Source organism: Pelodiscus sinensis, chromosome 1, assembly GCF_049634645.1.
Source record: "Pelodiscus sinensis isolate JC-2024 chromosome 1, ASM4963464v1, whole genome shotgun sequence".
Lineage (NCBI taxonomy): Eukaryota > Metazoa > Chordata > Testudines > Trionychidae > Pelodiscus > Pelodiscus sinensis.
The window spans coordinates 129,611,856-129,625,834 of record NC_134711.1 but is presented as its reverse complement, the minus strand read 5'-3'; the positions used below and the strand labels follow the sequence as shown (position 1 = coordinate 129,625,834).

General features: G+C 39.5%; 1 protein-coding gene across 1 annotated transcript in view; it reads left to right on the top strand.

Moving 5' to 3' along the window:
* The window catches only part of LOC102453877 (potassium voltage-gated channel subfamily KQT member 1-like), a 723,768-nt gene that overhangs the window by 17,187 nt on the left and 692,602 nt on the right, over positions 1-13,979 (top strand). The window contains exon 2 of the mRNA XM_075901205.1: positions 12,998-13,088. Coding sequence (XP_075757320.1) covers positions 12,998-13,088 — 91 coding nt within the window. The remainder of the gene's footprint in view (positions 1-12,997; positions 13,089-13,979) is intronic.

Sequence of the window (13,979 nt, the reverse complement as noted above, 5' to 3'; positions counted from 1 at the left end):
GAGTACAAGCTAAACAGAACACGGCTTAGCTGTAGTTACCTGAAAGCTGACACACTTAACAGTACTGTAATGTAGGGTAGAGATTGAAGGATATCCTGTTTTGAAATAACAGGGAGGGCTTTTAATTTAGAGGAAGTTATTATCAAAGTTAGAATCTGATCAGATACTTAGGTTAACAAATAGTACCCTCCCCCCCCCCCCCCCCCCCCCACACACACATGTAAAAATGCCCAGTAAGTTGTTGGAATGTACTGGAGCAACTTTATGTAAAAACCATAACACTATGTCTATATTGCGAGTTTTAATGGCAGAAAATGTGCTAACGAGGGACTCATTAGCATGAGTTGTGATATCATTAGCATATTTTCTGCCGATACTTTTTGTGCAAGGGGTTTTTGTGCAAAAAAAAAGCAGTGTAGCCACTTCAGTTTTGCGCAAAAAACCCTTTTTGCGCAAGATCCTCATGCTGCCACAATAAGGTTCCTGATCATGTTACTGTATTACGCTGTAATTTCATTATTTTCTAATGGAAAAGAGACTAATGCTTAGCCAAAATTGCTTGAGATCCACTCGCAAGGGTATTTTTTTGAGAACACTAGTTTTAGAGTGTAGAATAAATCATGTTTTAAAAAATTATTTTTATGTTAAATGACAGAATAAAGTTTGTCTTTGCAATAGTGTTATTCCTTTACATCATAATTTAAAGACAGCAGACAAAAATCCTCCTTTGTATTAAATGTCTGGAATTTTTTTTAGCATTTTGCTTTTTTTTTTCATACAACAAGTAAAGGGATAAATTGGCTTGCATAGCGATGTGAACACAGTTTTCAAACAAGTGTTGTTACAAAAGCGAGAAACAAAGCATTGTACAGGCATAAATAGGTTAAATATTTAAAACGAACTACAGTATTCCATCTGATATGTGTGTGACCATGCATAATACTGCAAATTATAACAATTATAATTTGCTTGTAGAGTATAGTACTATGTATAGTATGTAACATATATGTCTAGTTTTAAGAGTTCAGTGACTGAATATGCTCTTATTAATGACAGAATTCAGAATAAAAGGCCGTTTTATGACTTTTAGTAAAAGAAGAAAATCCAGGACATTAAACTTTAGTGCTCAAAGTGGAGTAAGAGTTGGAATGGAGGAGCTTCCTCCAGCATCTGAAAAGGTACCATTTATCCCATTGGATGTGGTATTGAAGGAGCTTATCAAAGCTGACTGAGAATTGCAAAGTAAAAGTTGAAAACCTGAACAAAGAATCTGGATTCTGACACTTGACGTAAGATCTATAGAACAGTCAGTTTTGAGTTCAGAAATACATTCATTTTTTTAGCATTTTCTTTTTTGGAGAGCTGGCTGGCTGAAAAACTGAATCTGCAGAAGGAGAACATGAAATGTGAAGTGACAATTTTAAGACCATCTGTTTTGTCTAAATTGTGAGAGAACATGAGCAAAACTAGTCCTAACATTCACCAATGAATGTCTGAATAAATGGATTTGTCATATGGGAACACTGAAATCTATGGCATTACTACATGCAAAGGGATTTTATTATGTCAAAGGATCTTTTGGATCCAAGACATGAAGAACTTCCTTTAATATAAGCAAAGCTGCTAAAATATAAGCAGTTAAAGCTTTTCTTTATAACCAGTGCTTTTAATATGCAAGATACAATAATTTTTGTACATAATCTATTGCATTAAATGTTCTTAGGAAGGAAAAAGTTGGACTGGAGGTGCTTTTAATCCTGTATTCCCCTTCAGTCAGCTCTTCATAGTGCCTGCTGTCTCTTCTAAATTCACAAAAAGGCTGCAAAGAGTCCCCAAGACAAATAATAAAAAGTCTATGCTCTATAGCATGGGGTTCCCATGGACAGCACTACCACATGGCCAGTTGCTGTCACTCAGTGGGCTCATGCGATGAGGTTTATGGCAGAGGCAACTCATGTCTGAGGGGTGAGGTGGGGGAAGTGAGGACATTTGGCTTCAACAATTAAAGTCTAAGGGGGCATTTGACCCATCTTTGGGTGCAAACAAGCCCTCGTGCCCCACACGCCCCACGGCAAATATGGTTAATGGTGAAAGGTCTCTCAATCATTTAAATGAATTCTTTATTGAAAAAATTATTCCATTGAACATTTTAACCTACTTGAGATGTGTTTTGAAAACAAACCTGGTGACCCTCTGGATTGTCTGCAACATCTGCTAATCTAGCCAGTAAGATACTGACACACACTGCTCCTGAGGTTTGCATGCACTGTAAAACACAACCAGAGCAAAATTCTCCACAAGGGGACCAGGTTTAAAAATCAGCTCCCCGTGCAGATCCGTTCCCTCTTGCTACCTCTGATAGAAAGGCTGCAGCATGGGGCAGAAGCAGTCCTTGTCCATGGGGGGCTTCCTCACAGAAAAAGGCTGCTTATCAGTAGCTTCCTCTCCCACCTCCCCTCCCATTCCCCGGCAGGGCAGTGGAAGCAGGGGAGCCAGTGCTTTTAAGACAGCTCCTCCCACGCACTGGCCCCTGCCTCCTCCCCCCCAACCTCTGTAGGAGGCAACAAAGTGGGGGATGCAGGGAGCACCACAGAACCAGTAAGCATGGGGAGCTGGCCTAAAAGCCTGCCCCTCTGTGCTGCTGTCTCTGAAAGCTGGCTCCCCATGTGTACCAGCTCCCACTTGCCTTCCCTCACCCTTGGCACTGCTGCCTCTCTATCAGAGGCAGCAGTTTGAGGAGTGGGGGCAGGCGGCTTCATGGGATCTGGCGCTCATGGGAAACGGGCTTAAGAGGCAGCAAGGGAGGAGGGGATTCATTTAGTCAATGGGATTAACTGATATGCCTGGGTTTATTGGTTAATTGTGTAGTTGTCTACATGTTGACGTCCCTAGAAAGATCATTGGTGGTGAGAGGTAACAATTTGTAGGACAGGGATGCTTCTTTATTCTTTATACCTATATTTTTTTCCCCTCTTCACTGAAATCCCTTCTCAAGAACAATTTTTACTGTCCCCTCAATAGAGTCTTTTTGAAATTGCCAGAAGAGTGACATGCAATATGCACCCTCTGGCTGGAGGCTCACTATTGCTTTTTTGTTGACTATAGCAGTTATTGGAGCCTCAGCATTAAGGTAGAAATTTATATAAAATGTGCTTGTCAATAAATTAGTAGCCATTGATTCTGTTTTCATTATTTTAAATAAGGGCTAATTCCTTGTATTTCATGTCAAGAGTGCAACTAGATTTATCTTGGAATGTTAATCAGATTGAATAATAATTTGCAAAATCCCAAAGGCTTTTATTTTACTTAATCCTTATCTCCTAGTGAAATATAGCAGGTGAGGTCTGTAGTAGACGGGGCAAAGTCATTCTGCATAGATTACACTTATAGGAAAATTCAAGAGATTAAATATGTCATAGAATGTTTTATTAATGTGTGTGCAAAAGGGAAGTAAAGTAACAGTTTTAAATTTGCAAGATTTCAACTTCAAACATTCATTATATTGAATAATCACCATACTTAGTAAATTTGAATCACAAACTCGTAAAGCTTCCATTTCTCTTTCTGTAACTAATTTGAATTATTCTTTAATTTGTAACACTAAAAACTTTCTTTGAACTAAAATGGCAGTTTAATAGGCAACTTGATTTTAATTTTGTTAGCAAATATTTTATGAACTGTAATCATAATAGTCATGATTTTTTTCTGATGGAAAAACAAAAAATATTATTTAAAACTGCTTTTCCGATATAGCGTATTTCCAGAAAACAAATGTGGTCCATGCAGGGTTATCTCGAAAAGAAACCCTACCTTCAAAATAACTCTTAAACCTCATTTTTTAAGGAGCAATTTTGAAGGTAGGGTTTCTTTTCAAAATAACCCCATGTGGACCGCATTTGTTTTCTCGAAATACGCTATTTCAGAAAAGCAGCCTGCCGCGATTATGCTAATGAAGTGTGGGAAATTCAAATCTGCGTTTCATTTGCAATTTCGCTTGTCTGCATTTGCATCCCGCTCTCGAAGGAGGAATGCAATGTAGACATACCCTGTGTTACCTCACTTCTTTCTCCTTGAAACATTTTCCTTCTGATTTAAAATGTCAAACACCATGCTGACTTAATTTTTTAGCTTCTGCTTCTATGAGGTTATGGATCATACCGCACTACTTATGGTATGGCTTCCCTAATGTTGCCTATTAAGAACTTTGAAATAAATTTGACAGTTTTCTGAGACAAGGTGGATGAGGTAATTTCTTTTTTTGGACCAAGTTAGGTCCAGAAATAGGAGTTGCATATCTTAATGCAAAAAGCTTTTCGTTTCTGCCAAAAAATAATTGCTGTATAAGATGGTTTTGGTGTCAGTAAAGGATGGCTAAGTTGTTTCAAGAAGTGGCATAGTGTACATCAGTTGTCTGTGCTGATTAAAATGTTGTCTTCCTGCACTATGAATGATACCTCCTTTAGGAAAGAAAAGATGTGTAAACTTATGCACTAGATGACCTGGCAGCTGGTCAACACTACAGAACAAAATAGTCTCATTCTGAAAACTGCTTCCTGAAAAGATACTTACACACAGGTCTAAGAAAAGCCTGGCTTTAAAAAACAAACAAACAAACAAAAAAACACCTGACTTACCGTGCTGTGTGCAAAATGGCTCAGGAACATAGCAGAAATTGGCTCAATTAAAAATATTACCTCACCCATCTTGTCTTACAGGAATACCCATTTAAAGCTACTTGAGATCTGAACCCCCGAGCCTTCAAACATGTTAACATACAGACTCTTCTTTGTGTCCTATACTGTACAAAGTAATGCTTGGATGAACGCCACAATTTGTAAACAGTGCTTCTAAGCTGAATCCAGCTGTCCAAATGTATTTGCATCCCTTAAACCTTGTTATATGGTCTCCTTATAGACCATGCAGATGCACATCCCAGTTCTGATTGGCTCACTTCAGCTGATAGTGGTATCTGTTTGTGAGCAGGCAAAAACAACTTCCAGATTACCACCTATGGATCAGGGCATTCTAGCAGCCCTTAAATGTTTGTGCAGGGCTAAATTGTAAGCTAATGTCCTCATTGGAAAAACAAAACAGCTGGCCCTGACAGATTCAAATAAGAAGCTAGCAGTAAAAGATGTTACCTATTGGCTGAATTGTGGTCAGAGATTTGACAGGAAACAATAGCATAGTGTTGGAGAAAAATCAGAGGTCCTACACAAAACCTAAACATAAGTTGGTTTACAGTATCCCTGACAATTGAAGCAACTAATTTTCTGCCTGTCCAGAAATGGGTGGTTTGTGATGCTCAAGGTGAGGGTTATGGTGAGCAGTTGGATGATGGTAACAAAGGTGAACATTGCCTGGAACAACACAGATCTCATGGATGCAGCTGAAGATCAGGAGGAGTCAAAGATAGCACGGCCTTTAGCAGGGCTGCTGCTTTTAATAAGTGGTTACTCTGTATGTAGTGTTAGGAGACGCTGATTACCTCTGCACCTTGTTCCTCCAAAAGCGATGCATGCAGGCAGTGCAAAACTTAATAGCCCTGAAGAGCAAGCTGCTATACCAGAGTTCTTTGCAATATTGTAGCTGATCTGTGACTACCTTTGATTCTGTATTTGCTAGTGTTCCCTAGCACCCTGTTTGTTCATGTTTGCCTACTGTAAAGTAAACATACATTCTTTTAATAAAATACAGTGATAGTCTCTTTCTTCTGTTTCCCTGGCTGCTAATTCAATGCCGTTTTAATTGTACAGACTCCTGATTATCTGAAACAAGTGCTTTTTCCATGCTATTTGCATGAATGAAGTATACTCTTTGTCAATAACCAATTACAATCAGTGATATCAAAGAGCAGATAAGGTAAGAGGGAAGGAAAAAAATTATAGGGCCCTATATAGAAAGAAAACAATGACTTTCACCACCATATTTTTAGTGTGTATGGTATTGTTCCAACTCTGTACTGTAGCTGTATGAATGGAGGTCAAGTAATCAAATCTTAAGCTGATAAGCTTGCAATTAATGTTCTGTTGCTCTACAGTAAAGACAAGCGTGATTATAATGCACTGGTATTTCATTATTTCACCAATGTTTTCATTCATTGCATCTATATTTCTGATGTCATCTTTAATGTGAATCAAGGTTACGTATACCCCCAAAATAAACCTGAAGAGACCACCTGAAATGCACAAATAAAGCATATTTTTTTCAACAAAATGTCTGGCATTTATCCATATTCATCGGATTATCCCTTTAAGTGAGACACCACAGCACCAGATGCCGAGTGGAGCCGTTTATATAACCAGTTATGTGTCTCCCTGTCTCCAGATCAAAATGGAGTAGAAATATTCACTCTCCATGGGATGCTGCTCAATCACTAGTTAGGGAATGGTATCTCCTGTAATCCATATGAAAGAACTGGGGTAATTCATTTTAATGGCCATGGATCAATGGCATGGAGAAAAAGTTATTGAACAATAAATGAAAAGCTGAATTTTGAAAGTGAAATAGCTGATCCTGTGGTAATACTTCCAGCCTTGAGAAACATTTCTGTGTTCCTCTTAATAGACATTGCCATTTTACTGAAACATGCTGGCCAGAAGTAACAAGCTCTGTTCTGCATCACAGAATAAGGCAAGAATAGGAAGGGTCCCAAATGTAATGGGTGTGTGGTGAATCTACCTTTTGATGGGCACTGAGGGAGCTCTTCAGAACTTGTTTTCTAATTCTTCACCCGCATGGTCAGAAAGAAGGTGTTAGCTCAGAGAGCTTTTCCTGTTTTGTTTAGGTTTTGGGACTAGATGAACTCAAGGAATGAACTTACTATATATTTGAGAGAGTCTGTGTGTCTCTTTGTTCAAGAACTCCTAAACAATAAGAGCTAGGACAACCAAATTCAATATACAGCTTCCTCTTATAACTTAAAGCAAGGTTAAGGGTTCATTGTGCAAAGAAAATGGGATGTTCCTGGAATGGGATTGCTTCTCATAAAACCAGACAATCACCAGGCAGGCGAAAGGGATCGGCTGGGAGTGCCCCAGCCCCAAGCTTCCCACCCCCCAGGTTACCTTTGGGGAGGGAGTTTGAAGCATTTTCCCCCTGATTCATATTGGAACATTTCTGACAGTTCCCCTTTGACAGGGAGCTAGGGGAAAGTGCACAGTTTGCTACATTCTTCATTCTGGTTAGGGGACACAGGAAGCAGACAAAACCTGGCCCTGCCCCATCTCGGGGCAGGGGGCATTTATCCAAAATCTACTAAAAAATTAGTCTTTCTAGCTCTGAATCAGGGGATGGAATCTCCAGCTGCTCTATTGAGATCACATTCATTGGCATTATCTGACTGAGAGAGGCCAGCATGCTTAAATTCTCTCTTTTTTTTTTTTGATTGATAGTGTTTATTCAAGGTGTGTTAGGATTGGCTTAGGCCCAGGCCTGTCGGTCCAAGTTATGTGCAGAACATCTATATATTGTAAGTAGTCCTTATTGCAGACTCAAGGGTCTGACTACAGCTCAAACTCACTCACTATGAGTGCTCAGTCTAATATATCACCCTCTCAAGTCTTGACTTGTGGATGATGGTGGCTGAGTTTCTCCAATATAATCTAAACAGAAGTCTTTATATCTTCAAATCCATCTTCAGGCCCACATAAAACATTAAGCTAGGTGTTGTCTGAATTAGTGCTATCAAGTAAGGACAGTTTGCCTTTAATCATCTGCTTCTGATGCAGTTGATTATAGGATATTAATGATCCAACCAAGTGGATGGATAGATTTTTTTTTTTGTTAGGATTCATTTATTATTGTGGGTTGTCTATTTTTCAGTGGGCATCAAGGAATTATGTATGCATCCAAGAATATTCCTGTTCAGAATCCAGTAGGGATCACTCTTTGTAGACTCTTTAATAGGCACATAAAATAATTGGAGAATTGGTAACTGCATGGCTTGAACTATATTCCCAGTACACTTTTGATGAGGAATCTGAGGATGGTGACAGCATTGTCTTGTGGTGTGTACCAAATTGTGGTGGTATTATATGAGAGAGATCTATTTCTTGTGCAAGAGGAAGAGGGCTAAACATTTCTTTGTCTTTTTTTAAATCCGAGATTGTCCTTTACATACTTGATCCCCAAAATGAAGACCTGTGGTTGAGGGCTTTGTGGAGCCTAAAGACAATGTTGGGAAGTTTATCCCTTAGAATTCCCAGGACTATAGCATGATAATAAAAGCAACACTAACTGGTTTTCTAAACACCTGTAGAGCACTTAAAATCTATTTTGAGTCTTACCAACAAAGCTAATGCATTATTTAAATCAAGTTTGGATGCTGATGTGTTGTAGAATATGAGATGAATATAGCAAAACAATTTGTGCTTTTGAAGTACAGCTACTCCTAGGAAAAAGATTTATATTTTGGGGAAACATTAAGATTTTCTAAAGTAAACTAATCAATATGTGTTGGAGAAAGTGAAAAATGGTCACTGAAACCTTGATACTGCACAGACTTGCGTGCATACTTAACTATATGCATCTGAGTAGTCTCATTGACTTTAAATGGATTACTTACAGATGTATAGCTGAGCATATGAATAAGTCTTTATTGGACCAGTACGTATAAGTAGAAATATAAGTCTTATCATGATACTTGGAAATGCCAGTCAATTAATTCAATTTTCCCTGAGTTAACTACTTATTCAGGTGAACTTATTTACTATGCCACATGATTATTTTTCCTCCATGACAGGTTACAAGTACAGTTATCCCACTTTCAAATTTTAATCTGAAATTCCACATTGATTTTATGCTTTCTTCAGTTTTAAGTTCAAGAAAATCAATTTTACAGTTGAATTCTAGATTCTGATTTATTCCATTATGGGGTTTTTTGAGTCTTCCTGTAAGCATCTGAATTAGATGAAGCTGTGCTCTGATCCATTACAGCAACTACTGCATTGTTCCAAAAAACTTCTGATGCAGAACAGAGAGTGTTCATGTAGCTCCTCATTTAGAACTTTCGATTTTGTTGGTTTTTGGAAGGTTCTGTGGGGCTCCAGAGTGGAAAGGGGACATTATGATCCATACAGTATTGGATGTTCTAAAAGAACCGTGAAAATGCTACATGATATCCTAAATCCATAATAAGAATCTGGTACTGTGTGACAGAACTGTTAGGAGGCATAAATATTGGGTGGCCCATGTGCTAATTACAGTAAATTTTAGCTAGCATATTTAAGTGAGCCTCCTTAAACTTTTGAAACATAATTTTTTGGAAAACATTGAATTTAAGAGCCAAATTCTACACGGATGTACATTTAGGACAATAGGACTCTACCAAGTTAAGTGAGGGACTAATTTGGGCCTAAATGCTTGTTGCACTGGATTGTTGGGTGAATCATTCCATCTCTTAGGAGCTATGTTCATATTTTGGGGAGGCCTGTGGGGGAGTGGGAAATTAATCTTGTGTCCACTGAAAAACATTTTAATAACTGATTTATATTGTTGCGACAGTTGGTGATCTTATTAGGAGAACAGTGGATCAACCTGAAAGTTTCTGCCATTGAACTTAGCTAAAAAGCCCTCTGTGACAACAGATACTTAAGGAGTTTAAAATTTCTAAGGAACTTACAAAATAGTATTTCCTTATTTCTCTCCCTTGATCAAAGTAAGAAGTGTCAGAACAGAGAATTCACATGAGAACTTGACCCAATGGCAGTTGAATTCAAATGCTGAGGATGAGAGAACCAAATATACTAGAGTATTAATCTGCCTGCTGCAACACAAACCAAAGCTCTGTTCCCTCCCCTTTGAAATTCAGAATCAGTATTGGAGAATAGGCAATCCTAACGTCCTTCTCAGTTTATCTGATTTTCTTTAAAGCATGGGTGGGGAACCTAAGGCTCCCTGGCTTGCCTGGACCTACCTCCTGCAGCTTTGGGGAGCCTTCACTGGTGCTCCAGCCCTCCTCACCCTCTCTGCTCCCCCTTGGGGCTGGAGCACACACAACCTGCGAGCCTGCAGTCCCACCCCGGGCTCTGGTGTATAAGGGGAATGTAGGGAGGTTTGTTGGTTGATGGGTTTTTGTTTTTGCTTCTCATGTGCGTCCCCCTGACTATTTTTTTTTCTGTGGGCCAGTGGCCCCGACCCCAAAAAGGTTCCCCCCTCCTGGTTTAAAGTCCCACAGTGTTGTTAAAAAGGACATTTACAACTGGTTTTGAAGCTTCAGAGGGGTAGCCGAGTTAGTCTGTAACTGGAAAAAGTTAAAAAACAACAACTAGTCCTGCAGCACCTTAGAGACTAACAAAACATGTAGATCGTATCATGAGCTTTCGTGGGATCACTGCTACATATGACCAAGACTTAATATGCTTAACATATATTTCCACATCCGTAATTAGACCATACAGGAAGCAGAAATATTGAGGCTGATTGGGTTTTATAAAGCTGCAAGCACCTATATCTAGGGTTACCAGATGGTTTCAAAAAAATACCGGACACACTTGATCTCAGATTGGGAGGGGCGAGGGGAGAGAACACTGGCCAGTGAGGAGTGGAGCTGGCCGGGAGCAGGTCGGGGGTTGGGGGGGGAAGGAGCAACCGGCTGGTGGGAAGCAGGGCTGCCTGGGAGAGGGTTGCAGGGAGCGGGGCTGGCCGGGGGATATCGTGGGGGGAGGGGGGGAATGGAACTGGCCAGCAGGAAGCAGGACTGCTCGGGAGGGGGTTGCGGGGAGTGGGGCTGGCCGGGAGGGGGGGAACTGGCTGATGGGGAGTGGGGCTGGCTGGGGAGGGAACGGTGGGGAAACCGGCTGGCGGGGACCAGGGCTAGCCCAGGCGCATGCAGATCACAGGGTGCTGCCTGTCCCACACACAGTCCCGGCAGGGTGCGTGAGCGATTCCGGGCCGGGGGATTCCATCCCGCCCGTGCCCTGCTCTGCCCTCCTCCTCTCTGCTGTGTAGTTGCGTACTGCCTGGCTGGTAGACACACTCAAGCAGCGTGAGCGTGTCTACCAGCCAGGCAGTACGCAACTATGTACTGATACTCATGATAATGATAAAACTTACTTAATTAGAAAATAGTCCAAGTATTTTCTCAAATTGTTTCCCAGACAGAAAGCACAAATATTGGACTGTCTGGTTCAAAACCAGACACTTGGCAACCCTACCTCTATATCTCAGTTAAATGCTAATTTTCATTTTACAGATATACTGTACTGGTTACTATTGTATTCTTCCTATAATCATCTCCAAAACTAGAAGATACTGGGCACAACTGTTAGCAGCACCACCTGCTGAGCAACAGGAGTTATAACATGGGCTTGGCTATGGTAGAGGAGAAAAGAAGCCCAGTTGTAAGTGCTTTGGGGGTTACTAGAGGCCTTCTAGAAACCATTAAAAGAAAAGAGCATTTTTTCTTTCATAAGGCAAAGCACATTTAGCCTGTTACAATGCAAGAAATTTGATTATACACTTGTGAGCAATTCCATGCAAAAAAGTCTCAGTATAAAAAACAATTAAGACTGCAGGCAAGATAATGAAAATGTAGGAAATGCAAAAATAAAAATTCCTGGAGCAATATTAATTTTGCTATACTCCTCTTATGTTCTTTGCTGTGTCTAATGATGTAAACAACAATTCAAAAGGCACTCATTTTGACAAGAAAATCAGAAATATAACATATGCAATTCAGGTGAGTTAATGTTAGAACCTTTGTATCTCCATTTGCAGATTTTTGTATATGATTTTTTTTCAGTGGTGCAATCCAACAGTTTGCAAATCCAACAGCTTCACTCTGGAGTTTTTGGGCTAGCACTGCAGGTTCCGAAGGAAGCTTGTAAACTCTGAATTTGTTCCATGACCCACAGAGAATGAGAGGGTGGGGGGAGAGTTTGGCTGCTAGTTAGTCATATGTTGGGTTGAGGGTTTGTGAATCATTTTGGAGGTTTGGTATGAGTTTGGATCAGGACTCTTCTCATAGGATGAAAGGATTTGACACCTGAAGGAATAAGGAGATGTGGATTTATATTTCTGACCTGAGCCAAATGCAAGGAGCAGAAACTCTTGGTTTTTCTGATGTATGTAGGATCAGATGTACAGTTTAGTTCTGCATTTCCTGGGATATACAGAGGGGTAATGAGAACTGTAATAAGAATTCATCCTGTGGTGGCATAAGACTTCTTTATGAAACATTTAAAGTTAAACTTCTTCCAGTTGTTGTGCATGTTCCCATTTGTGCAGAGATGTTGAAGTAATGAGGATTTCAATAAATTGCATTTATTGAAGTAATGGGGATTTCAAGAATTCCTAAGAATTTAACAGCACAGTGTTCTTTCTCATTGTTACCCAGTGTGTTCCCCATTTTATTTGTTATGGTTCTCTAACAAGTTTTTGGAATGATGCATATCGTTTCTAGAGACACTTGCTACTTCTTTGGCTTGAACAATGGCTATAGAAATGCCACATCATTTCTCTAGGTTTGTATGTATTTTGTAGTGGCTAATTTCATTACTTTAAGTCATTACTTACAATGATGCTAATTTAACTCTTTGCTCTGGTAGTGAGTCTAACCCCACTAGAATTAATGAGCCAATTGAGAAGGATTCCCATTGAGGAGTAAAAGTAATAATGACTACACTATATATCACTGAAAACCATTGCTAACTGTGTGAAAGGTCGATTTTAGAAGGAGGTGTTGAGGGTGTGAGTTTTAGATATTTAACTGAAGTCATTATTGTCCAATTTTCTTTTTTTGTAGCCACTCCTCAAGTCATGAAAGTTCACTTTTAAAAAATCTGAAACTCCCTTGGTCTGAAGTGGGCCTTCTGGCTTTCCAGAATACTGAATTCAGCTGAAGCAGAAAAAAAGGCTGATTCAATGACATGATTCAGAAGCAATTTTTGACAATTAACATTAGAGAATGTAGAAGGGGAAAACTGTTCTTGGATTTGCATTTTCCAGCATTGCATCTCTTTTGACATGTCTTTAAACACTTCTGTTTTTGTTATAGATTTCTACTGGTGCTGATTTGTTTAATTTTCAGTGTACTGTCTACGATAGAACATTATTCAGAATTTGCCACTGGGACCCTTTTCTGGATGGTAAGTGTACTCTAAAAAAATATTTATTTTGGTGACACTTCTGCTATTAATTTTTTTGTAAGCTGAAAACAAGGAAAAGAGATGGAGAAATCTATGGGCAGTCCATTAGTAAGACTAGGGAATTTAAAATACTAGCTACTGCTTCTTATGGAAAAGTTATATAGAAATTAAGGATGAAATAAAGTTACTTAGAAATTACTCTACAAATATATATAATCTGGATATTCATAGTGTTGCTGTTTTCATTGTTTTCTTTTTGAATCCAGAAAAAACAATATTGATTATCTAGTCTGACTTGCATAACGCAGGACACCTGGCCTGTGTCTAGACTGGCAAGTTTTTCTGCAAAATCATCTGCTTTTGCGGAAAAACTTGTCAGCTATCTACACTGGCCGCTTGAATTTCCGCAAAAGCGCTGACGATCTCATGTAAGATTGTCAGTGCTTTTACAGAAATACTATGCTGCTCCTGTTCGGGCAAAAGTCTTTTTCTGAAAGACTTTTGCGCAAAAGGGCCAGTGTAGACAGCACAGTACTGTTTTCCGCAAAAAAGCCCCGATCGTGAAAATGGCGATCGGGGCTTTTTTGCAGAAAAGTGCATCTAGATTGGCCACGGACACTTTTCCGCAAAAAGTGCTTTTGCAGAAAAGCGTCCTGCCAATCTAGATGCGCTTTTCCGAAAATGCTTTTAACAGAAAAGTTTTCCGTTAAAAGCATTTCCGGAAAATCATGCCAGTGTAGACGTAGCGCTGGTGTTTCTTGTTTTAAGACTAATAACTTTTGAGCTAAAGCACATCAAGGTATGCAATCTTTAAAAGGTGTCCCATTTCCAGGAAAATATTTCTTTTTTGCAACGGACAGTGCAAATTGCTAAAGGATTATGATCTTCCAC